Source organism: Aythya fuligula, chromosome 4 (genome assembly GCF_009819795.1).
Source record: "Aythya fuligula isolate bAytFul2 chromosome 4, bAytFul2.pri, whole genome shotgun sequence".
Taxonomy (NCBI): Eukaryota; Metazoa; Chordata; class Aves; order Anseriformes; family Anatidae; genus Aythya; species Aythya fuligula.
Genome location: NC_045562.1, coordinates 70,795,297 through 70,822,858, shown reverse-complemented (window position 1 = coordinate 70,822,858; position 27,562 = coordinate 70,795,297). Strand labels below are relative to the sequence as shown.

At 43.2% G+C, this 27,562-nt stretch overlaps 1 protein-coding gene across 3 annotated transcripts; it reads left to right on the top strand.

The window, feature by feature from the left end:
• The first annotated feature begins 360 nt into the window (after nt 1-360).
• Nucleotides 361-25,986, top strand: ST3GAL5 (ST3 beta-galactoside alpha-2,3-sialyltransferase 5). 3 transcript variants are annotated; one of them, XM_032187007.1, is made up of 7 exons: nt 361-431; nt 13,629-13,740; nt 15,017-15,125; nt 17,473-17,816; nt 19,177-19,363; nt 21,847-22,005; nt 23,306-25,986. In XM_032187007.1, exons 1-7 carry the CDS (start codon nt 395-397, stop codon nt 23,567-23,569), a joined length of 1,212 nt encoding a protein of 403 aa, XP_032042898.1. In that variant the 5' UTR covers nt 361-394; the 3' UTR covers nt 23,570-25,986. The 3 variants fall into 3 exon arrangements, with proteins under 3 accessions (XP_032042898.1, XP_032042897.1, XP_032042899.1); XM_032187006.1 differs by having other exon boundaries at nt 15,017-15,131; XM_032187008.1 differs by lacking the exon at nt 361-431 and having other exon boundaries at nt 13,648-13,750; nt 15,017-15,131.
• Nucleotides 25,987-27,562: the final 1,576 nt, after the last annotated feature.

The following is a 27,562-nucleotide window of genomic DNA, read 5'->3' as shown; positions in this document are numbered from 1 at the left end:
GCCAGCCCCGGGCGCTGCTGTCCTCTGCCGGCACGCAGCGCCGCGAGGGCGCAATAAAACACACAAAACCCACCGACACGCGCGCTTTTCTCATTTTATTCCTTCCTAAAAGAGCAGAAATCGGAAGAAAAAACCCTCAAAACGAGAGCAAACCCAACGTAACCACCCTCTCCTCAAAGGGGGGGGGGGGGTGAGACGGCGGAGGGCTCCCCCGTCAGGGGCGGAGAGCTCCCCTCAGGGCCGCAGCGCGCAGGCCCCGCCGCCGGCCGCCTCCGCCCGCCCCTCGGCCCGCGGTGCGGGGCCCATTGGCTGCGCTCCGCCACGTGCCGCTGCCGCCGCCGCCGCTGCCCCCGCCGGGGCCGTTACCTGCGGCGGGGCCGCGCCGCCCGCCCCGATGCGGAGGCAGGGCGCCCGGGCCGAGCCCAGCGCAGGTGGGTAAGGGCGGCGAAAGGGGTTGGTTTCGGGGGAAATCAAGAGGGTTGGAGGGGTTGGGGGGAGGATTGGGGCGCTGCGCGGCAAGGAGGGGCGGGTTGTTGGGTCGGAGAGGGGGGCTTTTCCCTCAGAAGGGGCGTTTTCTGTCAGAGAGGGGGGGTTGTTCCCTCACAGAGAGGGTTTATTCCCTCAGAGAGGGGCTTATTCCTTCATAAAAGGGGGTTTTTCCCTCAGAGAAGGGCTTTTTTTCCTCAGAACGGGGGCTTTTCCCCTCACGGAGGGGCTTATTCCTTCAGAAGGGGGTGTTTTTTCCTCAGAAAAGGGCTTTTTTTCCTCAGAGAGGGGCTTACTCCTTCAGAAGGGGATGTTTTTCCCTCAGGAAAGGGCTTTTTTTCCTCAGAACGGGGGCTTTTCCCCTTACAGAGGAGGGGGGCTTTTCCCTCAGCGGGCTGCTTTCCCTTCACAGGCGCTGCCCGCCGAGGCGTGAAGGCTCCGATCTCTCCGTGCTGTTTTTATATTAAATTTTTATTTTTATTTATTTTTTATTAATTTTGAGGGTGGGGTCGCCTCCACCACGCCAGGTGCGGGGCCCTGCCGGGGAGGGTCAGGGCAGGACGAGGAGAGGCCTGGCAGCGCCGCGCCGCCGCCCCCTTCCCTCCCTCCCTCCTGCCCCTATCCCTGCCCCTATTTCAGCCCCTTCCCTGTCTCATCCCCCTTCCCTGCCCCTATTTAAAGCTGGCCCCACGGCAGCCCTGGCTCTGGAGAGCTGGCCCCGGGGAAGGCTGCGGCGATGCAGGTATTCCCCGGCTTTTTCGGGCCTCTTCCCAGCGCCAGGAATGCGGCTGGGGCTGTTCGGAGCCATTCTGCCGAAATAAAACGTGTAGACTTCTGCTTGCCTGTGGCTTGCCATGGTGTTTTTGCGGGTGATTTTCATTTTTTTTTTTTTTCTCTCTGCGCTGGAGCGATCGGGAGGCAAACCAGCAATTATTTCTGGTGCGGCTGCCAAAACCTTCCTGTCTTCTCCAGTGCTGCTCAGGGAGAGGAGTTCTCGTGCTGAGTTGGATCGTTTCTTTCTATTTTTGGTAGATAAGATCGAAATATAAGGGTGATGGAGGAGAGCTGTTTATCTTACGTCTCTCTTTAGTTATGGAAATGAATGGGAAATGTTCATAAAATCGGTGGGGGTAAATGGCTTTCCCACTGCTGGCTTTGCTGTAACACGGAGATCAAGGGAAAATACAGATATATATTTCTTTTTGTCCTGAAGACGGCTTTTCAAGGTAAATGCTCCTGTGTGGATTTATGTTTACGTGTCTAAAGTGGATGTGGATTTTTAAACCCAGCTTACGGTTCAGATGCAAGCGCCTGGCTTAGATGTGTGCAGCGGTTCCCCACAGACCGTGTGTTACTCCCTCCGTCCGCCCGTTCTGCTGCAGCAAGGTTGCTATCTCCCTTCCAGCTCAAGCGCCAGGAAACCTTGAGCTGTCTGCCGACCCCTCTGCTGAGGCAGCAAACTCAGGGAATTTCACGGAAAGGTCAAAATGCAGCTGAGGAGTTAGAGCGTGTGAGAATGGTTTGGTGCCTTGGCCGCTTCCTTTGGGCTGGTGAGGAATGGGCTCACCTGGGCTGTGGTTTCCTGGAGCTGCTGGGGATGTAACCTCTGTCCTTCTGTGGAGCGTGATTAAATGAGCCAAATGGTTGACAGACATTTAGGGGCAGGATGTAGGAAAAGAGAGCGTGGTAGCAGCAACTTCCTTTCAGCGAGGGAAACAGGCAAAAATGTTTAATTTTGTTTGTTTTACGGGTATCTGGAGATGAGAGATGTGGAAAGGGCTGTTAAGTGCTAAGGTTGCTGCAGAGCTCTGGTATTTGATGTGAAGGTTGTTTTGATTGAGGAAGAAATCCTGGAAAACTTCAGAAGGTCTCGAGCTTTGATCAAGGCGAAGTTATTGAACAACACTCAACCGATACTTCAAATTTGTCGTGGAGTAATTTTCACGTTACAGGCGAGCCTGGACAAAACTTGATCAAACACAACAGCTTAAAGCACCTGATGCCTTGAAACCGCACAGCGCTAATTCAGATGAAGGACCTGATGACAGAGACGTCTCCCCTGCTGCAGGCAACTCTCTCATGAGGTCATTCATGAATTATTAAGGACTTTCTTAGAACATCTCGTAGGCTCTTGCCTTCCCATAGGACTAAAGGAAAATTATTCCTCTGCTGCCCAGGAGTCCTGTGCTCCTAGTTCATATATATTTACGACCACTTTTTCCTGTGTGCTGACGTTCTCCTCCTGTTTGTTTTCCTCTCTGGTGTTTATGTGCTTGGTGTGTCTCAGGGTGAAATCGCAACTTGTTGCGTGGAGCTAAAAAAAGTCAAGCCCTTGGTTCTCTTTGGGAGCAGCTCATCATTTCCTGCTTGCTCTGCAACCTGTTAAGTCCTGAAGGTTTGACTTCAGAAGTTAGCCACCAAAATTGATTCTAGCAACATTTTTTGCTATATTGTAATGAATTTTAAGGCTTTTCTTCACGGGACACGTCTGGCGTGGACTCTTCTGCTTGTATAGCCTCAAGTGTGAGTTTTGCCATGAACTCTTAGGGTGTCAAATGATACTGTGGTAAAAATGCTGCTGTACCATTAACATTGCTCCATAATTACTAGTTGTTCGGTGCTATTCTGCTGCATAATTCAGATGTAATACGAAACATCTTGGCCGTGGAAGTCTGCTGGCATGTTTCCTTAGCCCAGTAAAGATTAATGCTATGCCCTGTCTTTTCTGACCGTTTCTTCTAGGGATGATTTATTCTCCAAGCTTCCCATGTAAGGGGAAAGATCTCGTTTGTTTTGGCTTCCTCGCAAGGGCTCAGAAATACCTTCCACTGTGCGAGATGAACTTGCCCGGCTAAGGGTGGGTGCCGTGCCGATGTGCCGTGCTCTCTTCCTCCCCTCCGGGCTGCTGAGTTCATCCACAAAGCACCAACGGGTGCTCGCACGGATGCAGGGCTTGTGATTTGGAGAGGAGAACATGTGGCAGAAAGGAGCGTGCGAGATGTGCCTGGGAGGGGTGGCTGAGTGCTGGCTGGGGATGCCGCGCTTTGCTCCTCGTGCATGTTCCCCTGCTTCGGCTTGAGTTCAGAGGAGTGCCTGACCTCGGGTTCAGAACATCCTGTGCAGACAGGCTACCGTTTCTTACACTGGTAACTTATACAAAGAAAAACTGGCATCTGCTGGCTTTGTTTTTTTTAATTTTGTTTAAATTAAGAAAGGGAGGGGGAGGCTCAGAAGTTTCCTTTGCAGGGAAGAAATCTATCTTTTTAATACCACGCTGTTCACAACAGCAGTTCTTTGACTCACCTGTTGGTTCCTGCTCGGCTGGAACGCTGTCCTTTTGTGGAGCTCGTTTGAGAGTCAGAAAAATTCCAAATTCAGGCAGTTTTCTTCTGTCACAGAGCACCGGTTGCCTCCATAAGCGTTGCAAGGACATCTAGATGATAATTCTTATGCTTGTGTTGGAGATATGTACTGTCGTTCACTTTGGAGTACCTGAGGAAGGTTTCACAGCAAGGCTTAGGAAAGTTTGGAGCGCTCAACTAGAGGAGAGGGTGCCAAGGCACGAGTGAAACTGTGAGGGTGAGCCCTGTTTTGAATGTCTTTGCCCATAACGTTATTTTAACCGAAGCTCTTAATATCTAGAAAGCTTCCTGGGAATGCTGCTGGAAGGAAGCATTCTTTTGGGAGGTGTTAGCCTCTGAATATCTCTGATAGTGTCCATAATTGAACCGGATTTGAGCTGGAACAAATTTTTGCGTGTTGAGGTCTGGCTGACCCAAAGTTAAGAGCAAATCGTAGCCTAACTATGTATATCCTTCCTAGAGGGAAGGACTGGGCAAATAGACCCAATAATTTCAGCTTAGTAATGATTTCATGAGCTAGTTGTGGCTGATGTTGCAAAGAGGATGTAGGAATCTGCCATTAAACAATTAGAAGAAAATGCAAGGAGAGAAAAATGATGTTGCCTCTGAGTTGCTCTTGCTTCTTGCTGGTTTTATTGGCTTCAGGCAAAACAAAAACTCCTGCCTGTGAACCTGTCCCTGGCAGTGCCTGCTAACTGCCCTGAAGTTTTCCTTGACTCCTCCTTTTGCTTTTTTGCCGATTCTGTCCACACGTGTAGGATACATTACTGCATTCTGGCTTTCTGAGAAGACAGATTTTGACCAAATGAATTTGAGCTTGCACAGGGTACATCGTTTTTTTACTTTCTATTGTCTGATTAAAAAGCCTTAACATTCAAAGTTCATTTGGTAAGACGCATTATACAGTAATGTAATCAATGTCTGTTGTAGGTGCTTATAACCGTATTACAGGCTAAACTTCTCTCTGCCATCAAGGAAGTATTGTTTCTACTGACTTTATTAAATTAGCTGCAGCAACGGACTCTACTGCTCATCAGAAGAGGCATGTCTGTCAAATACTCATTCTTTGTACCATTCAGTAGTAATATGTACTAAGCTGATAAGGTTTATCAAATGTCCCGGTATGTTAAAGTACCCACGTTACTGTGGGGTGTATATAGTGGCAACAGAAGAAATACTTGACGGAAGTCTCCAATTTTGTACCTTTAGTTCCATTTTTTCCCTCCTCTGGGAAGAAATTGCAACAGCTCTTAGACTACTCTCTTCTTATTTACGACCATTTCTGCTAAGAAGTGGTAAGGTGATGATCAGAGGATTATTTGAAGATAAACATCCAATATTTAGTCCATTGCTACAGATTGTAACCCAACAGCCTTTCATGCTGCTGCAAGTCCCTGATAAGTCTGCCTCAGATCTTTAATATCTCAGGAATTTTTCCTCATGCTTCTGGTTTTAAGGGATTATTGTCATGTGCTGCTGGAAAAAAAGAGTCTTAAGGAAGATATTCAAAACTTCAACGTGTTACAGAAAGAGATTTCCCAGTCGGAAACAGTTCCTTTAGAACAAATTGTCTGTTTCTTTTCATTCCCCACTCTTTCCTGTGTATTTTGTTACTCTGGACAAGTGGGCCCATTCAGATAAAAGGATTTTGACTTCCATTGTGTAGGTTTGAGATCCAATTTCAGCATCTGGGCAACTCTTCAACTGGCTTTTAAAACCTGTGTTTGAGATTTGGCTTAAAAATTTGAATTCACTTCTGCAGCTGCCGTTGGAAAGAAAGGCAGTCCTTCACCAGGGTGCAGTTTCTGGAGTTTCTCGTGCTGCAGAATGCTCATCTGTTGTTCTAGGCTGGTTGGTTACCAGTTCCAAACTGGTTTTATATTTAAGAAAAACCCAGTGTTTTGGGTGGATAAAAATAGTCTACTTTATTGCAGTTGTAAGGTAGGAGCGCGACTTGGCTTCAACTCTTTTTATTCTTTGCATCATCTTTCTCCTCCCTGAATATTGTTGGGAGAGGGCTTCATCCACTGTCGATTAAAAGAGAAGGTTGTTTGTAATGATTTCTTTTAAACAGGACAGAGCTTATTTGCAAAATTTCTTTCATACTGGTTTACTCTTTCCAATCAAGAGATGAAGTTTGAAAGCAAAGGAAGGCTCTGAGGGAGTCACAGATTGATGCAGGAGACCAGGGAGGGAGAGCACGTTGAGCATAAATGATGGGGTCTCGTAGCAGAGAGAGCCTGGGTGGGCCACGGTGTTCGCCAGCTTATTTGGAAACCTGTGTAAATAACCCACAGGTGTCAAAACCTCTGGTCGGAAGAGGTGATAGTGACCTTGCTCAGGCATTTTCAAGAGCAAGCAGAAGCCATGAGGGGCAGGAGATGCTCTGGGGGACACGGTCCCCAACTCCTGCACTGCCCGTTGCCTCCCCAGAGGAGTTGGGATGGGATCTGTGCGCAGCCTGGGGCAAAAAAAAAAAAAAAAACGGCCAATGGAGACAAGGAAGTCTGGGAAAAAGAGGAGAGAGGTGTTTACTCATGGGTTAATCATTTTTTCCCCCCCTCAATGTTTGAGTCTGTGGTTAGAAGTTGCATTAATTAGAAATAAATTCAGCTAAGTAGAAATTCCCCAAGTCAAGTCTGTTTTGTCCACTACAGTGAGCTCAGCAGGTTTGGAGGATGTGGCATGGAACTGTGAGCGCTTTCCAAGTTTTCTGAAATCTGTATAATTTCAATTTTTTTTATTTTATTTTAAATGTATCTACTGACTTTTTAATCTTCTTTTTAAAAATTTTTAATTTCTTAGGTGCTATTTTCAGCTGAGAGGCTCTGCTTAACAGATGGCTCTTAAACATTTTGTACATCTCAAAAGAAGAAGACAAACCACAAACTACTATCCAGTTAATAATTTTCCCGTGTGGGTTGTTTTTTCTTTTCTTTTTTTTTTTTTTTTTTTTTTTTTTTTTTTTTTTTTTTTTTAGATCTTTTCTTCTTTGATCTCTGGGTTTTAGTACTGCAGAAGCAAACAAAATTTATCCTAACTATAAATTTTACCAAAGTAACTTTTCTTTTGTTACTTAATAACGTGCTATTTGCCTATTGCTCTTCATTAAGGCTTTCAAGATGAATATAGTATCTCAGCTATTTGGTCAGTAAGGAAGACAGACAAAATGTGTGATCTGTTCCCTGGGCACAACCCTGGCAAGCAGTCACAGAGGTTAGTGGTGTAGTTGTCCCCTAATTTTTGTCTGTTTTCCTCAAATCTGTCCCAGGAAACAATCTGTAAGCGATTAAAGTTTCCTTAAAGGTACTCTTCTAACCCTTTGTGTGAATTTTTGGAATATGTCTGTGTTTAAAAAAGCAAGACACAATTCCAACAACCAGCCTTGAACAGGGCATGCAGAATTCATCAGTGGTAATGTGTGCAGCATCTCAGTGAAGAACATCTTGCTAGAGTTTCTTCTGTGTACAAACACCTGTTCCTTTTACATTTCACCATTGTTTTCTGAAACACAAATGTTGCTTAAAACCAAATAAGTTTCATTTTATCATTTACTTTTTATAGAAGCATGTTTCTAAAGTAATTTGTGCATATCTGATTTAGAGAAGGAGACATGAAATAAGCAGGTGCTTCTGGGTTGTTTTGTGTTAGTTTTACCACCTGATTTACTGCCTGTTCAAGCCCTATTGCTCTTGACTAGTGATCACTTTGTATAGGGTGTGTCTTCCTTCATTTGCCCTGGACTTTATACTGCAACTTTCCAGTGTTCTTACATGAACTTCAAAAGCTGTGCACCAAGACCTTGAGATAGACTGTCTTGTGGATGACTCAAAGTTTGCTGTTTCTATTCCTGGTAGTACCGGGAGAGAGAATATCGATTTGTATTTTCAACTCCCACAAGCTTCAGGTGTAGTTAATGTTGAGCTAGATGCTATACAGCTGTAAAACAGAAGATATCTCTTGTCCTTCTGCTTAGGGCAGCTTTCTCATGGACTCAATGATCCTTGTGGGTCCCTTCCAACTCGGGATATCCCGTGTGCAGTTGCAGGCTGCTGATATCTGTCCATGTGCAGGTACTTGCTGAGGTTGGATGGATAAATTGCTGCAGGAGTGGAGTTACTGCCTAACAGTAAGCGTGTGGGGAGACAGAGGAATGTCCTTGAATTGGACAGGTGAGGGAGGGAAGTGGAAACTGCATCCACTGCCTGGGGTTACAGCTCAGGGTCCTTAACAAGAGGATGGTGAGGGATGTAAGCGTGCCTCCTGCACTTGTCTACAGGCTGCTCTGGTTCTGTCTCCATGCCTTGTAACCCAGCTGGTAGAGCTTGAACAGCGGGGCTGAGAGTCCTTCCCTTTGTCCTCGGGTATATCCAGGTGCTCCACATAACCAAATGCAATTGTTCAGGGCGTGGCAGTGGTTGGGCGCAACTCGGCACATGCTGCTTTTTGTTGCTTAGCATTCCCACATAAAAAGGCTTTAAGTCCCAAAGACTTAAATTAATTGCTTCTGAAATACTCTAAGTGTGGAAATCTTGTCTACTTAAGAATAACAATGAGACAAAAGTAAATTATGGTGAAAAGAATAACACCACAAAAAGCTTTGGAGTGTGTTCCTACTGATGGACAATTTAGCTTTCACAGCAGCTTTGCAGGGATCACTTAAGTTCAGTAGATGAAAAGCAAATTTAAGTCCCTCGAGTCTTCACTAATTACACCACAATGGGTAGCTATGGGAATGTCAATGCAAAATGTGATTGTAAGGCAGCGTTACTACTGAGACATCTTTTGTAAGCAAATTGAGACACTCAGAGCTCTCAAAGCAAATGTTGCACTGTCCCTTTCTGAAGGGGCACAGTGGTGTTTAAATGCAAACAGCAACATCTGAATATATGTGCTGCAGGCATAGCTGCTTGGCACTTTCTTAATTTATAAACTGCCAACTTAACTGGTTTTCTCTGTAAACTTGAAGACTTATTAGGACACTTCCCACCAGCTGAGGCTGCCTGAGGCCCCATCCAGCGTGGGCTTTTGAGCACCTCCAGGGATGGGGCATCCACAGCTCCTCTGGGCAGCCTGTTCCTGCGTCTCACTCCCCTTACAGTGAATAACTTCTTTCTAATGTCTAATCGACATCTATCCTTTTTCTGTTTAAGACCATTCCCCTTTGTTCTATCATCCACCACAACCCCTGAGTCCTTCTCTGCAGGGCTACTCTCCATGAGTTCTTTTTCCAGCCTGGGATTGCCCCCCCCAGGTGCAGCACCTTGCCCTTGGACTTGTTGAACCTCATTTGGTTCACAAGGGCCCACTTCTCCAGCCTGTCCAGGTCCCTTTGGATGGTACCTCATCCTTCTGGGGTATCAGCTCAGCTTGGTGCCCTCTGCAGATGTGTTGCGGGTTCCCTCGGTCCCATTTTCTGTCTCATTGATGAAGATACCGAAAAGCACTGGTCCCAGGACAGCCCCCTGAGGGACACCGCTCGTCACCAACCTCCACCTGGACGTGGAACCACTCTGCCATTGAGCCAATTCCTTATCCACTGGATGGACCACCCTTCAAATCAATCTCTTTCTAATTTAGGGATTAGTAGGTTGTTGTGTGGGACTGTGTCAGAGGCCTTACAGAAGTCCAGGTAGATGCCATCGGTCAGTCTTCTCTTGTGGGCTGATAAAGTCCCTCTACCACAGAAGGCCACCAGATCAGGCAGGCATGATGTGCCCATGGGGAAGCCTTGCCTTATTGACTCAGTTCAGAGTGCAGGATCAAACTCCAAACAATTTGTAACAAAAAAGAAATAATAAATCACTGTACTGGATATAGATATGTATATTTTTATTTCATCAGCAAAGGGATCGTCTTAAGTAAACAGAACTGACTAAAGTCAGCCTGAAGCAGACTGTTGCAGATGAAATGAAAACTGACATTATTTGTCATATAAACAGACTAAATAAAAATACTGAGTATGCTAAATACTAAGAGTTGCACTCAAAGAGCCTGTGCCGAGATGATTAATGAAATTCTCTGTTTCCTTGTTAATAAGCTCGCTTTCTTCTTGCACATCCAGGATGAGTGAGGTGAACTGGAATTTTTTGCTCAGAGGCAGGGAAGACTGATGGTACCCATTCATAGCAGCCTTGCATTCCTCGCTAATCCCCTTCTGTCTTCACTGCTTTCCACCTCTTCGGTTCCTTCTCTTTCAGATCTCTGCAGCCTCCCTGTTTCTTTGTTTTGAAAGGCTTCGTGAAACCTGCGTCTCTTGGAGGAGCTCTCAGTGCAGTGCTGTAGCAGGAGGTTCTCATCTGTGGAAATTCTTGAAAGCTGACTGCTCGCAGACTGCTTTTTGATGATTTATGCTGCAGAGGAGACTGGCCGTGGCGTTCTGTGCTGCAGGAGCATGTTGTTACATTAGGCAGTACCACATTTTATATACATCGCATGGGTTTTCACAAGCATTGCCGTCAAATTGCACCGAAACCTGGGGCCTGGGGTCAGAAAGACTGATCTGCAAACAAATAAAAATCTGCATTGAACAAAGCAAAGGCAGCAAGGCTTTCATCCTACCCTCGTATTTCAAGCTGTAAAACTTTATGGGTTTGATTCAAACTGCTGGATAACGTGTGCTTAATCTGGAGCGTATTCCTTCATAAATTCTGCTGGTACTAGGGCCAGAAGTCCCTGCATCGCTTGATGTGTTCCTGCAATACTTTCTTCCCAGCAGGATCCTCCCCTACCTGGTCTGGCAGTAGCTGTTCCATGCAGAATGCTCTGCTCTAGCTTCCTATGGACTATGACCAAAGCTCCTCTTTATATTGCTTATCCAAGAGATAATTATTACATTGTTCCGTAGTTCGAATTGCTGAAGCTCATTACCTGCTTTTTTAATCAGCTTTTTTTTTTTTTTTTTCAAAGCAAGGCTCCCTTTTTTTTTATACTTTGCCCCAGCTGCGTCTGTAGAAACACCAGATGGAATTATTGTTTTATTGTATGTGCAGCACCGGGTGATCACGTCGGTGCTGTAAAGCCATCCGTGTCAGGGAGCGACCTGCTTCCCTCTTGTCAAACAGCACCGAGTGCCCCTTCCTCGTGCTGCTCCCAGCCAGTCTCTGCAGTGACCCGGCTCCGTGTGCGTGGAGCAATCCTGGACTTAGCACGTGTTCTGCAAGCCTTTGCTCGTGCTCTCCTTCCGCTCTGCAGCAGGCTCTGATCGCCGCTCGCCTCTTGCACCGTGTAGGACCATGCAGTCTGGCAGTGTGATTTCCGTGTGACAGCTGGTCTCCAGGACATGTGGGTATAAAGCTGCTGGGTCCATCATGACTTGATAAGTCTCTACCTACGTGGGCTTGATAGGTTTGCTGAGAGCAAAATGGATTTTGTAGGTACCTGGTGGTGTCAACACCCATTTTTCCTCCCCTGTGCTGATTTTTTTTCAATTGTGTAGATGCAGTCAGAGGAGACAAGATTGCTTGATTGATTGATTCCCTTGATCAATTCCCTGTGACCTGCAGCCTTGTGTCCTCATAGATTGATTCCCAGCTTAACTGCTAGCATTCTGGGGGACTTTGGCCATTGCTTAACCCTTGGGTTTTGGTTTGCCTTGTTCCAAGGCAAGCATGATGATACTGACCTGTTTGTTCAGTGCTTTCAGACCTGCTGGAGTGTTGGTTTGAGTAAGGTATTGCTGCTCTGTTACAAAGGTCTGCAAATGCTTGTGACAGGTCAGAGAGTCTGTGGCATTGAGAAACAGAGCCAGGTGAGTACTTTGAGGTTCTTAGGCAGCTTGGTTATTTCAGTATTGTTACGTTAGAGGTGAGTGGTGAAATTTTCTGCTGCAAAAAAAAAAGGCTTCTTTTTAAGCTGTTTTGTGATATGTGACTGCTTGCAGGTGGCTCTAGAGAGCATCACTTAACCGTTGTCTGCTCTTCAAAGGATGGAAGGTGCTGGCACTGATCTCTGCCCCGCTGCTGCCGTTTGTGGCTTCAGACCTGTGGTGAATCCTGGATTCGTTACTGAGAAGCGATGTGTGGCGGTGTGGAAGCCCTCGTGTCACCTGCTGAACTAGATTTTAGTGGGTTGGACTGGAGGAGGGGACCTGTCCGTCTCACCTTCATCCTGGTGTATGAGAACATTGGGTGGCTGTTCAAATAGACAGAGGTTCAGAGTGGCAGCGCAGGCTAAGTTGAACGGGCAATTGCCCCACCTCATTTTACTTTATATGGGGATGAAAAGAGAATTGGGAATTGCCTCTAGATAAAAGCCTTCTCTTAGACCTGATTTTTTCCAATAAAAAAAAAAAACTTCCCTGTGACAGTTCTTGGCAAGAGAGCAGGAGTGTGAATGTCCTTGCAGGGCAGAGCAGGGAGCCTTAAGCGCTGAGATCAAAGGCAGTGAGTAGGGCTGAGCTCTGCTGCAGGGGATCAGGCTGTTTGTCCTGTGGATGGCTGATCAAAGGCAGCTGCTTTGGGAGGTCAGTAAGGCCCTAAAAACCTTGTCTGTGCCCCTTTCTGGTCAGTACAAAGACAGCTGACTTGTGTAGTTAGACTTTGCTTTCCGGTTTTGCTCCCATCTTAGATTAATGGCAGCAGCCTGTGAGAAGTTGGTGTGCCAGCCTGCGTTTTTTCTTTCCAAAATCAGAATTGGAGCATGCTGATAGAAACTTGTGGGAGCTTATAAACTGTCTCCTTCCTGCCAAGTGGTGAGGTTGCTTCTTGTTAGCACTCGGTGAGTGACTTGCCCATCTGTGCAGGGGTGCTGTGCAGCCTCCCAGTCCTGCTGCCCTCCAGGCAGAGTTTTCTGCATGTCCCTTCTGGTGCTTGCTGCTGAAGTTGCTGACTGTGTTGCTGGGGCTTCTGAAGAGGTCAGACTAGTGGTAAGAGAGAGATCAATGGATTGGAGAGCTGGGCAATCACTGGCAGGCTGAGGGGAGGCCTCATGGCAGCCTGCAGCTCCCTCACAGGTAGTGGAGGGGCAGGCGCTGAGCTCTGCTCTCTGGGGACAGCGACAGGACCCGAGGGAACGTCGCTGGGACAGGGGAGGGTCAGGCTGGGGGTTAGGGAAAGGGTCTGCACCCAGAGGGTGGTCGGGCACTGGGACAGGCTCCCCAGGGCAGTGGTGGTGGCACTGAGCCTGACGCAGTTCAAGAAGTGTTTGGACAACGCTCTCAGACACAAGGGCTGATTGCTGGGTGGTCCTGTGTGCAGCCAGGAGTTGGATTTGACAATTGTAGTGGGTCCCTTCCAACTCAGGATATTCTGTGAGTCTAGGTTCAATTAACCTTGGGAAATTGATTGGAGCTGTGGGTTCCAGTTCTGGGGATGGGATGGTGCACGCAGGTTTTGTGTGCTGGGAGCACACTTGAATCCTGCAGGGTGTCACAGTACTTGGACATCTTGATTCAGGCGTCCTAAATAACCCTAAGCATACTACGCAGATTTTTCTGTCTGGATTGTAATGAATGCTCAAGCAAAATGATGTTTGACTGAGATCAAACAAGTGTCTGACAAGAGTTGCAGTTATTAGACTTATACATAGAAACATTTACATATTTTTAGAATCATTTCCTGGCACTGCATCCAAAATGAGTATGTTCCTGATCATAAGGATGTCGGGAGTGATTCAGTATTCCTGACATGCACAGAAAGAAAGAATCGCAGTCTTTGCTGGCGGAAGGGGCAAGTTGAGTCATTTGAACATTTGAGTGTCCTTTGAACTTTTTTCTCCATTCAGAAAAAGTCATGATAAAACCTTTTTTTCTCTTTTTTTTTTTTTTTTTTTTTTTTACAGCAATGCTGAGTGACACTAACTCTGTAAAGCTGAAAAGTGATCGTTCGCCTCCTGTGCAATGGTGTAAGGTAGTTGCACATGAAGATGAGAAGACCAATCTGGTTTTTAAAAGGTACTCCCAAGTAAGTGTCATTGCAGTGGTAATATAGAGGCAGTTGCTCTCCCCCTAGCTTGAACAGTTACAAAAAGGATGCAAAAATCAAGGTATGGGATTACCCCAGGACCCGAATGGAGGCTTAGGCACCCAGCTTTTGTTGGGGTGCCTAAAACACTTGGAGGAGCCTCGACTTTCTTGTAGTATTACACATATTTTCCTTAGCTGGTGTGAGATCCCAGTATTTTGCTCTCAAATGCTTCCGGTCTTTTTTTGGATCCAAATAAGTAACAATGTTAAGCCCTTTGCATGGTCTGATAATTGGGGAAAATGAAGGCCAGTGAGGTTTAGTGGGTTTATTTATCTATACAAGCTTTTTTTGTTTCCCTCCCTAAAATCTTGGGAACCTGTATATACATTTAGATTTTGTCTGACTGAGTTTCAAGAAGCACCGAATGCTTTATAGCTTACGTATTTTTTTTAGAACATTTAAACGAAGTCCTCTGGCAACCATAGGAAATAATTTTAAATGAAAATCAATGATAAATCTCAAACTATATACCTGAGTGACAACCACAGTCTAACCAAATAATGATGTAATTTTTGCATATCAGTTTGGAAGTCACATGAGTCAACACTGAGTCAACAGTGAGATTCCTTAGTAATGAGAAATGAGTAGATCAAAAATGCAGATAACCCTTTGAAACTGAGTGAAATAAGCTATAGCCCCAAAACGTGCAGAAGAAAAAAGAATTATATTAGGCTTCTTAGCATAAACCCGAGCATCTAAATTCTGTGGTCTGGCCTGCTGGAGAGTTGAAATTTTGTTTGTGAGTGGTGGTTATCTGAAAACCTTGCAATTTGAGGTTCTTTTTTTTTTTTATTTTAAGCAAACTAAAGCACACAACTTGCATGGAAATGCGTATTTCAAAATAGTGTTTTCTTTACAGTAGGAAAAGTCACTTTATGATTTCTTTATATGATCAGAAGTGTTTGGATCCATCAGGGATGCATTTAAAATATATGATGCAGGTATAGGAATATGTAAAATCAGTATGCAATGGTTTTCTTATCAAAGCATCTGTATATTTTCATACTTCCCTGCAAGTGGCTCTTAAGAGTTGTGAAAGACTTGGAGGAAACAAAACCATCAGTTATCTTGGTTTGAATCAAATGCAAATATTCATTTGAAATTCTTCAACTGTCTTGAAATTGTTTAAAAATACTATTTAGGAGTTAGAGGGTTGCTGTTTTCCCCTTCTCCTAACCCCTATATGAACTTGTTTGTTTCTAGACTTCTCGTACTGTTTGTGGTTGGAGGGTGCTTCCTTTATATCCTCAAGTTACATTTTTACCCTGAAGAATGTGACAGAACAAAAACACCATATGTGGACCCCGATCGTGTAAGGGTTGGTATTTTTTGGTATTTTCTACTTGGTTAAAACAAAAAGGTTTTGTTAGTCCTCAGTGTGAGCGTTATAAGGGTTTGTAACAAAGGACTTGAATGCTGAGATCATCCTGTGAGGGGAAAATATAATTTGTTCATATTTTCTTCATGGTGTAGAACTGTTGTTTTTTTTTTTTTTTTTTCTGTTGTTTGTCTGTTTTCTGCTTCCTGTGGAAGTGCAAAAGGAAACGAGATTTTTAGGGGTGAAATGATCCAACTGTGTGGCTGTTAAAAATTAATGTATGAAATGGCCACGCCTTCCTAACATGGTTACTGTGTAAGACCAGAAAAGCAAAAGGCAGCGAGCCTGTCGGGTTGTTCCAGTCCCCTGGGAACTGGGTCAGCCACAAAGGCACCTGCACCTGGGCTCCCCACAGGGAGGCTTTGGGCACAGCTCCTCAGCGCTGGGCCCTCCTGGCCCCAGCGGGAGCAGAGGTGTTGCCTGGCTGCCACCAGGTGAGTGCTGCCCAGAGGGGACAGCCCCAAGGGAGACTAATGTCAGGCCAGCTTTCAGCTGATGCTCAGCTTCAGGGAGCTGCCTCCTCTGCTCCTTGCTTGTTACCTTTCTGCGGTGTCGGTGCAAAGCTCGTGATCAGGAAACTAATGCAAATGGAAAGTAACGCTTCTTTAAAATCAGACCCAACACATTCAACCAAGAGGTTGTTTTTACCCAAGCCAGTTCCCCAGTCTGCTTTACCTTGTAGCTGCTCAGATGTTTTTGGAATCACAAGTCTAACGTGCAGGAGGGTGCAGCTTTTGTGCATTTACTTATTAATTTAAGGTAGCACATCTGCTGCAGTTTTGCATGTGTCTTTTAAGCTTTCATAACAGAAGCCAGTAAAGCGTTCTTAGTGTTCTTGCTGACACTTCTCTGCCTTTGCTACGTAACCTGCTTGCTCTTTACAATGCAGTACTTTGGCTTAGAATTGTTACTTTTCTGTGTTTGAATGTTTTACATTAGATCTCAAACAGTATTTACATATAGCAGAAGCCCTGATTTAACATCTCAGCATCACTGTATGAGCATCCTTCCTTCCACACCTCCTTCAGAAGGCTTTTTACAGATTCACCTTGCCTTCCCTTTGCATTTCATTTGACTTCTTTTCTCAGTAACACGTTCTTGCTCCCAAACAACTACAACCCTAATTGAAGCAAGCCTAAAAGACTGTGTGCCCAGGAAGAAGTTGGGTGTTTATGCCCAGATTTGCAGAGCCTGTTGTGGCAGAGGTAGTTCTGCAGATTGATCTCTTTATTTAAATAAAATACATAAACAGCTTGCTTCCTATGCCACCCTTTGTGCACCCAGATACGCACTTCCCCTTCTGTAGCAGTATAAAAGGGGAACTGCGTTAGCACTAGATTTGAATCTTTTTCTGACCTGTGTGTTTGCCTAATGTAGGTTTTTTTTGCTTGTTTTGATTAAAGTGGAGGAAAGATAAGCAGAATTACATTGGGGAAGAAGATATGCAAAAGGATTATTTTAAGTGACTAAAAATAATCTTTGCTATTTCTCTTCTTCCTTGCTTTAGATACCAGTTTGCCCCCATTTCTGAAAAATGTGTATGATTAACTCTTTAATGAGACAGATCGATTTTTGTGGTTTATCTTACAGCTTAGTATTTTTTATGGAGTTTGTAACCACAGCCTTTAATTTTGGTGACGTGTCTTTGAAAGAAGACGTGAAACTCCCCCGCTCCCCATCCCCCTTGCATTCTTTGAGTTATGGTTTAGTCATTAGCAATACCATTAGCAATACTTCTGGAAGAAGCATTGCTTTATTTTGATTAGTAAGCAAATCCAACCTGCCATTTGACACAACTTCTAACCAGCTGGTATGTCTCTGGTAAAAACCTATGACAGGCAGAATTTGGGTCATGCAGTTGAGCAGTGGAGTAGAATTCCTCTTGCTGTCTCACTGCTGAATTAGATGGGAGAAGGTAATTTTAATTTTTCTTTGTAAGTAACAGCACAGGCATTCTCCAGCAGCTTTTGGGGCAGGTCTTTCTTGAAAAAAGGTAGCATTTTCACTTCCCGCTTTTCTAAAGAATAAATTAGCCTAGTAAAAACAAACAAACAAAAAAAAAACAACAAACACCTCCTATCCAGATTTAAATAGAGAGACATTCACTTGCAGGTTTTGACCTTGTGCTGCTTTAAAATGTTTTGTATTTCCATGTTTGTTTTCTTTACAAAACCCAGTGTTCGCTTAACTGCTGGTTGTCACCTGGCGGGTTGCTCTAACAGGGCTTTTTCTGTTCCTGAAGTTAGCTTTCCTAACAGAAATCATGTTTGTTTTCTTTTAGAGAGCACAACAATATGCCAGTGCTGTGCTGCAGGAACAGTGCCGACCTTCTTACGTGAAAACAGAAATGGGAAAGTTATTTGCGGAGAAATACAGCATGGACATATCTCCCTTTGTAGGAAAAAACATAGATGAAGATGAAGCTTTATTTAAATACGGACCTCCCTTTGGATTTCACAGGTTCTTTGATAAGCTTAAAAAGCTCCTCGAACTCTTACCTGAGCATGATTTGCCACAAGATTTGAAGTCAAAACACTGTAAACGTTGTGTTGTTGTTGGCAGTGGTGGAATTCTTTATGGATCAGAGCTAGGCCACTTACTGAATCAGTTTGATATTGTTATAAGGTATGTATTTTCTATTTCAGGCTTCAGACTACTTCAGCGTTACTTTATGAACCGATGTTGCTTTTTGAGGGGAAAATATCTCCAACTTTTTATGCAATACATCAGACTATTTCTGAAAGTGCTTTTTTGAAATTTACTTGTGAATTGATAGAATTCAAAGTCTTAAGAGCAGAGTAACATTGTGTTCACAAGGCAGGAATTCAGTGTAATGATTTGTGGACTTTAGATACCAAAAAGTACAGGCACAACTGAAGAAGAAACCAATGAGATCTTAGAGAAATAAGCAGTAGTGTTTTTACTTATTCATATATTTAAGCTTTCTGAGACAGAAAGGAGTCCTAAAGACTTGTTTGTTTGGGAAGCTTATTTGATTTTTTTAACAGCTGTTTTAAGCACAATAAAAATGCATTAGTGTTTCAGTATACAGCTTGCTTACACACTGCAGAGCATGCTGCTTATCTTCCCTTATGTTTACAGGAACAGTGCATGGTTTCTATGATTACCTGTATTTGCTAAAGTCCAGAATATGATCTGTATTTGTGCTTTCTGAATATTACTGTTGGAGCTGTTCTTAATATTTTGAATCATGTGAAATCATAAATTTGTAATGTAAGCACTCATAAGTAGCTTTGTAAAGCAAGTCTTATTCCTTTTACAAAGGGAAGAATGGGTACAGCAAGTCAATACCTCTTATGTAAAGGTGAACAAACCGTGACATGGAGAGGGGCAGAGAACTTTCATTAGTTGTTCTTTGAAATTAGGGCTGGCTGCTTGAAAGTGGCTTTCCTGTTGATACAGAAAAAGTTTCTTCTGTTCTGCAGAACTGATGGAGCTGGGTGACACTGTTCTTGTAAGCAGTGTGCTTGCTTCTGATGTATTTATTTTTTTTGTGAGCTGGAATGATGCAAACCCACAGGATGTGTTACTTTGCCCTGTGTGTTTGTGAAGGGATAATTTGTGTGCCTTTGCTGTATATAATACTCGTGTGTGTGTGTAAACAAAAGAATACAGGAAACTGCCTGTGTGTTTTCTTTCCCTTCTGTTAAGATTCTCAGTTGGCACAAGGCAGTGAATGTGAAATTCTGCAATGCTCTTCTGAGTCGCTTTTCTATTCAAGTTCTTTCTTTTGAAGTTTTGCACTTTTGCCAGCTAACCCAGAAATAGAACTGGCTTCTCCTCAAAGATAGGGGATGGATGAGTGTGAGAGGTGAGGAACATGGAGATACTGAGAAAACATTGTACTCTGCTCTGTTAAAAATAATCTGCGGGCCAAATACAAGTTTTTTGCTTAGTGTCTGATGTTTTAATGAGGTTGCACACTGCTTATTAAATACAGTTTCTCTCAATCTTTTTTTGTTAGGCTAAATGATGCGCCAGTCCAAGGATACACAGATCACGTTGGTAACAAAACGACGATACGGATGACTTACCCAGAAGGAGCCCCGCTTTCTGAACTCGAGTATCCTCCTGCTAGCTTATTTGTGGCTGTTTTGTTTAAAAGTGTTGATTTCAATTGGCTACAAGCAATGGTAAAAAATGAAACCTTGGTATGTAAAGTGGCAGTGCCATGTACCTATATGATCTTGCTGTTCAGTTCTTGTTGTCTAATGCTTAAGAAGTTGACTGATGCCCTATTTCCTGGTTTATCATACTGGGGATCTTTTATGTAACTTTTTTTTTAGTTATGTCTCCTAGTTATAGTTGGTAACAGCACTTGGGTTAAGCCACATGCTGACAGCAACAGTTTTTTCCACTGATACTGGTAGATTTCAGACACTCAGCTACATGACATATTGAGTGTTTAATAAAGTAGAACTAATTTCACCTTAGGTTTCAGTGACTTCTTTGAATCTGCAGAGCCTGAGGTTGCTGGCTGCTAGTCACACATTTTTAACCATTTAAGTCTGTGCTCCTTCAGTGGTATGCTTGCAGTTAATGTGTAACTAACTGAAAAACTGCAGTTGTCACATTTGTCTGTGGTCTTCCAGAATTAGAAATTACTCATTTCTCACTGAATGTTTACAGAAGTACAGATGCTCCTAAGGAACTGATAGAAGAGCTCTGCATTTCCAAACTATTTAAACTGGTGGTTTTTGCTTCTTTCAGTTTGCAGGCAGGTAGTTTCCATAAGCTGAAAACCCCTAGCTAGGGTTTTCTGTCCACAGATTGGAAACAACTGCTCTACATTTTTTGAGATAGATTGAGAAGGAAGGCTGTCCAATTTCTGAACAATATGATGCATAACAGTTTAGGTACTCCAAGTTCCCTTTTTAATTCTGTGACTTATTTTTATTTTTTTATGACATGAAGGCATATGGAAGGCCTGTTTAATATTGACCATGACTGTCCACTACTACTTTAGTCCAGGGATATCGCCTTGTTTTGAATAATCAGGGTATGTTTTGTATAGAGGAGATATTCCTGAGTGCAAATTCTAGAGTTGCTGCTATACAGTGATTTTTTACCAGGGGCAAGATGATGTTGGTCTGTCCTGTTGGTCCTGCAGGAACATGGTCATTTTGCCAACCAGCAACTTTCTAACTTGAGTTGAATCCCTCTCTCGTTGTACAAGCTGTCTGGCTTTTTCATATTTGAAAGATTTGTTTTTCAAGAATGACTAGTATGAGGACACCTTTTTGAATTAAAATCTGTTTTTGGGGAATTGAAAATATGGTTGCTTTTTGGCATCTACGACATCCTCTGTCAAGGAGTTCAAGTATATGTTTTATGAAAAAGGTACCTTCTATTGAGTTGCATGTCTTAAGAGCAGAACTGGGGTATTACTATATCAATATTATATAAATACACAATTGAAGAGGAGAAAAGGAAAATCCCTGTCTATCCCCATACTGGTCTTCTGGTGTCTGGTCCCAGTCTCCTTGTCCTGCTCTGTTAGGCTTGGCATGCTCATCTTTACCCAAGCTCTCTCCTTCCTACTGTTCATGTGCTGTAGATGACTAAACGCTATTTTTATATTTGTGCTGGAAAGGAGCATAAAGAAATGGGATTCTGCAGAACTTAATCAAAAGACTGGACCAGACTGCCACGTCTCTGTCCTGTCCCCATCAGTGTCTGTCCATTCCCACCTTTTTCTGTGTTCTGGTGTTTTTGCTGTTACAGAGAGCCAGTTTTGGGAAGTGCTCTGGAAGCTGAATGTTTTTACTTATTGTTTCAAATATTAGGCTTTCAGTTGGTCAGCTACCTGTGCAGGCACTGGTACTTTACTGAAGCATTCAGAGCTCAGGTAGAAACATGGGACCACAGCAAAGTACATTTCTTACAAACTCCATCAGTTTAAGTTGCTGTGGAGTTACACCTTGTAGAAGGAAAAAAACCTGTTTATAAGATTTATAAAACACAGGCCTATGCTGCAGCCATGTCAGTTCTATCAGACGTGTAGTGTTACGTGTTACGTGGAGGGATTTGTAAAATGAGCCTGAGCGAGGTGTGTGTGTGTTTTTTTTTCATTCGTATGCATCTCATTGACTGCACATGGCAGGAGATCAGAGACTAGTTTGCTGAGTCTAGTGTAAATCCTCTTCTGAAGTGGTACATTCATCACTAGGTGGATGTTGTCAAACAACAGCTGTTCACTTCAAAGCCCGAGCAATTGTTTTAAGTCCAGCGCTCGCTTCAGAATGACCTGGTTAATGTTTGTGGAAAGCTGATTCCCTGTCCCATTTCTTCAAATACTGCTGCTGCTCGGTTGTGCTGGGGAGGGTCTGGAGAACCCGGAGGAGCTGGTGGATACGTTGGCTGATTAAACACTAGGTTCAGTCAAACATTCAGAATAAGCAAACTTTCCCCCTGCTACCCTCTGCAATTCCAAACGCTTTGAAGGTTTTTCCTCTTCTAGTCCAATTGCTTGAACAGGATGCTGGTAGTTCAGAACAAAATCAGCTCTAAGCTGTTTCCTGAGTTTCTCAGTATCAGTAGCGAATTCTATAACTCATGTATCATGTCTGCTGTACACTTGATAGTGTCAGAGTTTCCGTTTGGTCAACTATTTTTTTTTTTTTCTTTCTCTTAGTCTCTGTGGATACGACTTTTCTTTTGGAAGGAGGTTGCTAAGAAAATTCCTTTTACATCAAAACAGTTTCGGATTCTGAATCCAGTCATAGTTAAAGAGACAGCTCTGGACATTTTACAATTCCCCAAGCCTCGATCAATATTCTGGGGTTGGGATAAGGTAAGAAGTTTCATTTTAGGAGAGAAACTGTATAAAAGAATAAAATAAGAAACTGAAAAAAGGTTTTGGTGGTTCTTTCAGTATAGTTCTTCTGCAGGATGTCAGCTGGTCTGAAGTAATGGGAAATTAACTGTCTCTCAGAAGACTTGCATTTTCTCTATTTGTGAAAAATTAAGTCAGGATTTCAGTTCACCTTTTCCAGATGAGGCCCTATGCCTGTGCACGCTGACATGAGATGTCCTGCTTTACAGAGCAGCAAGACCCAAATTCACTCCAGTAGGGTGTTCACTCACACATCATTTTGGCTGGTGTTAAATATTCAGAACAGACTTCTGACTGACTGGTGTGTTCAGAGCAGCCCTGTTAAGGCAATCCTTAACAGAATCCTTAACAGAATCCTAGAGATCACCTGCAGTCAGATCTGTCTCCAGCAGTGGGGAAAGCCTGAGAAGTGTAAAGCAAGCTTCCCTCTGGCAGGTGCTTCAGAATATGGGAATTGCTGCGTACGCCCTCCTGCTTAGCAGCACTGCAGTGAACTACTGCTATATCCTCCTGCTGTGTCCTGAGCTTGAGCAGTGATGAATTGCCCAATTTAATTAAGCACTGCATTTTTCTTAAATTTCAACTGTTTGACAAATTGGACATCAGTAGTTCTCTTGAGCTATGAGAAGTGCTGCATAACAATAGCCGTTTTACTTTGTGGGAAGGCTGTTAATGGTAACGCACTGCACAAATGTTTTGAAGGATTTTCACCTCTTGGAATGTTTATTTATCTAAATAATGTAATATACTGAGCTATTTATTTTCTACGTGTATCCAAGTATACTCACATTCAAAGGCTGTTCAGTGAAAAGTAATTTCCTGAAGATTACTGCTGGAGTGCTTGTTGTCCAAGACTGAAGCAAGCACATATTGGGCAATGCCAAGTTGTAACTGCCTGTCAGTTGGTTGAGTGTTTGGAGCAAGAGCTTACTTGCAGTTTAAATTTACTTAGTAATAGGGTGTCTTGCCTTCAGTTCACAGTAAAAAATGTAGCATTGAAAGCCAAAATTACTGCTAAAGGCAGTTACTCAAATTGTATCGATATTTGGCCCTGAAATGTTTATAGTTTCACTTGATCCTTACTTATTTTTTAATTTTAACCGATTATAATTTTAATTGCTATTAACTTTTAAGTGAGTAGAGGGAGTAGTCAAATGTATTAAATACTGTGAAGTGTTATGGAACTGGTAAAGGAGAATATGTGAAGCCATTTGAATTCAACAGGCTTTTTTTTCTTTTTCCCCTCCCTGCTTTTTAGAATGTACCCACGATCGGGGTCATGGCGGTTATTCTAGCAACACATTTATGTGATGAAGTGAGCATAGCAGGATTTGGATATGACCTCGATCAGCCCAGCACTCCTTTGCACTATTACAACAACCTCTGCATGGCTGCCATGAACAGACAAACTATGCACAATGTGACAGGCGAAACAAAATTACTGCGAAAACTGGTCAAAGAAAAAATTATTAAAGACCTCACTGGTGGGATACATTGTGAATTCTGCAGCAAAGACAGCTAGTGGTAGATGTGCCCAACGGTTGGATTTGATAAATCCCAGAAGCTTCATTGGAACAACTTTTTCACTGTCCTCAGTAGCTCTTTAAAGTATGTACAGAATGGACTCGGAACCTCTGCTGCCTTTTTTAATGTCAAATTCAATTTATTGGACTTTATTTTGATGTTGAATTTTACTTTTTGCACGTTATTGTGGATAGCTATGTAAATACAACGTGGAGTTCAAAGAGATCCATTTAAAATATTTAATGTTTTAAGTTGTGAAAGAGTTGTTGTTTTCAGATGTATAAGGTATGCACGATGCTATCCTGAGTTGTCTGACAGCATACAGTAATTCTCTTCCATTGAACTACTGTCGCTGTGGATCCAGCTCCTGCTGTATGACTCCTTTTCAAAAGAAAAGCAAGGCGTGTGCTTCTCAAGTCTTCTCACTTGCAACTTGACCATTTTGTTTCTCCTTCAAATATAAATATTCCTTTGTTTTTGTGCTAATATTTCTTTTGGAAGGAGGAATGTGGGGGCGAAGGAAAAGGAACTGTTGTGGCAACAACTGTCTAGTAAGTACTCTAGCGTTCACACTTGATGTTAAAATCATTGGTGCATTAATGTGTCGAGTTAGAATCCTGCTTTATCATGAGGCATGTTTGGATCCCAGGGTGTGTTGTAAGGTGATGTAACCAGGAGAAGGCTTTCACCTGAACCTGGTCTTGGACATTTCTGTTCTTTCAGACCTAGACAATTATTTCTAAATATCCTAAATACTTAATTTGCACCAGATTTCAGCCACCCCGATTAAAGAAGTGGCTTTAATACCTCTTTTTTTTTTGAGTGACTTGAGAATTGCTAGGTCCATAAAACACCAGTTTGTATAAACCTTTCATTTAGCAATAATACAATCTATGACTAGGCTAAAATTTCAATTGATTTACTTCACAATCCTTTAGTAATTAATTACAGCTATTGTAATCTTAATAGTTTACACTGATGATAACCCGTGTGAACTCCAGTGTTGACTGTGTAATTGAATGGAGAGGCTGAACTGTTAGTTTTTCCAGATCTGCTTGTAAGTCAGCAACTAGCTGAGTGCGTGTAAGAAGAAAATCACAAAATCACGGTGAGAAAATACGACCTAGCAGCAAGCTAAATGGCCATTGAAAGCACCGTGCTTTTCTAAACAACAAAAAAAAGCAGCCGATGTGAATATACGCTCTTGTGACTGGAAATCAGTGCATTGCAAAGAAACTGGACCGCGCAGACCTACGAGCAGGTGTAGTTCCTTTTTGTTCTGTTACCAGCGGGGTAGCAGGGGTGACGGTTTGCACTGAGTAGCATTGTTACGCAATCCACTGGATGTGAAAAATGCTTTTTTGGGGAGGATTGAAAGCTTTTTAGCTTTCAATCTTTTCAAAATTGATCAAAGTTTGGCATTGAACTATTGATATGGACTCTCCACATAGTGAACATTCCCACTTCTTTATTTTTGCTATGGGCTAACCTAAGAGCAGTATTGAGTTTAAAATATTCAAGCAGCTAATGAGGGAAAGCAAGATCATGGTGGTTGCCGATTTTTCAGGGGTTATTTTCTCCACGGAGAGGAGATCTAATGAATGATAACGTTAGGCCACAGGAGCAGCAGACTGGTTCTGGCCGTTACACTGAAAGGCAATAAAATGACATCAGATCGTAAAGCAGAATTCTGAAAGAAGTTGTGGACCTCAACTTTCCCAAGTCCCATGTACCTGCGTGTCCTTGAAAGCCAGTTGTGGATGATAAGCAAATATGAAGATCAGATTCTTGTCTCTGGCACTGTTTGTGTTTATAGCAATAATATTAATCTAACTTCTCCTCCTCAAAACACATTAATTTTTGTACTAGCAATAAATTTCTAGTTTGTTTTCCTGTAAGTATAATAATTATATTGTTTAATTTAAAATATTTCATGTGTGAAGAGTTTTATACAGATGGTCTTTTAGTTAATATATTGAAATGTGCTAATTATTTTCTCCTGGTATTTAAACTGGAAACAAAGTACCTTAATTTTATTTAGGCATTAATGAAATTATGGAAGAGTTCAGAACGTGTGCGTTGGGAAGATGTCTTGAATACACCAGAAGCATGCGTTTCAGAGCACTTGATCCCTCACCAGTTTTGCTTTATTCAGTAACTTGAAAAATAATCAGTTGATTAATGTAAATGCCAGTAGCTTTTTGGAGATACGATGTATTTATTGTCAGATTCTCAAATGATGTCCATGTGGGGTTAGATTGTTTTCCCACCAGTTGTATGGCTCGTGATAAAACATTGTTTTTTGTTGTAGTGTTTATGGCATTGAGTATTCCTGCACAGACTCGACCATATGTGAAATGGCAGCAAAGTTCGGGTTGCTAAAAGCAATAAACTGATGAAACCACTTTCTATTTATGCATTTGTCTCAGTTTGTCATTTGTTTTGCCTCGCTTATTAAGGTTCTTACATGTTTTACGGAGCTAGCTTAAAGTTTCAGTGCGATCCCAGACACTGGAGATCTCAGGCTGGTTCTTCAGTCCGTCTCCTTTCTTCTGTGCCTTTTTGGTACATGTCATTGGAATTACATCTCTGGTACCTGGAAGGAGGGAACACATCTTAATCCATCTTAACAATGACCATGCCACAGGTTCCTGAAGTTAATGTGGATGAGAAGATTTCAGACTGGGTTTTAGCACTGGCCTTAAATTCAACGATGGGTCTCCTTAAGGAGGTGGAGACAGGTCTGTGTCTTCTGGTCTGTGTCTCCTCAGTCTTGCTCGAGGTGAGTTAACAAGAAGAGCTGTGTGTCTGTGCCACTGTGTCCCAGAACTTAGCCTTTGCAAAGAGTGCCTTGTCACTTGTCCATGCGCTTTACTAGTGTTTGTTTAAAAACATCGACAAAGAAGCTGGGAGCTGCGATGGACCTGTTGTGTTGCACAACAGAATTGTTCTTGGTAACTGTCCTAGGAGGAATCAGTCGTTTGTTTGTCTGACCTGTGATGAGGCTGATTTTTGTTCCTGGTTCCTGTGCAGGGATGTGTGTGTGTTTTAAACAGCTTCAACTTTCTTCTCCTTCCGCTCTAGAGTGGTCGTGAGTTACTTGCATAATCTCTTATACTTTAGTTGTCACCTTTAGATGACATAAATAGAAATTTTCACACCAGGACTAAACATTTCTGAAAGCATTTGGAGGATTTTAAAAACTTGTGAAGCTTTTTTTCTTCCCTATTATTATTATTTTTTTTTCCGAATTGTATGGCTCTTTAGAGAATGGCAAAAGAGATGAGCAGCTTGCTTATTTTGGCTGGGTCCTGTTTGTTCAAACAAACACTGGGAGCTTTGAATTGCCAAGTGCGAATTTACGGTGCTGTCTTTCAAGTCTTTATGAATCCTGCACACAGGCAGTTTATCTGGAGCTGGAGATAAAACGATGCCACGTTGGAAAAGTACCGTGGGTAAGGTCACAATTCTTTTCTTATGATACCACAAACATGCCAGAGGTACACGAGGAGAGCGAGCCACTTGTCTACAGCGTGGGGTAGTGCTGCAAGGGGTGGTTTTGGGCTGTGTAGGAACGTCCTGGTTGCAACAGGTTGGAGCAGTCTGTCATCAGCTTTGCCCCATGTCTCACAGGGCGTTGGAAGATGGGCTCCTCAACTTCCCTCAGGGCGGAGGGCACAAAAAAAGCACTTTTCTTGCTAAAAGTAGATCCTTGCGTTTTCTACCTCCTCAGCTATTTTATTTTGACTGAAATGTTCCTGCAAGCAGGGGCTGAAGCAGCCACCCACAGCCCCACGGGTGGTGTGGATCACGACCTCAGGTAATCAATGCTCGCCTACATCTCAGCGTGTCTCCAGCTGCGGGATGCAAGGTGGGTGCTCCTCCTGCCTGACCCCAAGTCCCCAGGCTGTGTGTGTTATGTAGGAACCTCCCTTCCTTCCTGGGGAGGATCAGCAACAGCTCCTGGCTCCGTGCTGCTCCCCGTATCGCC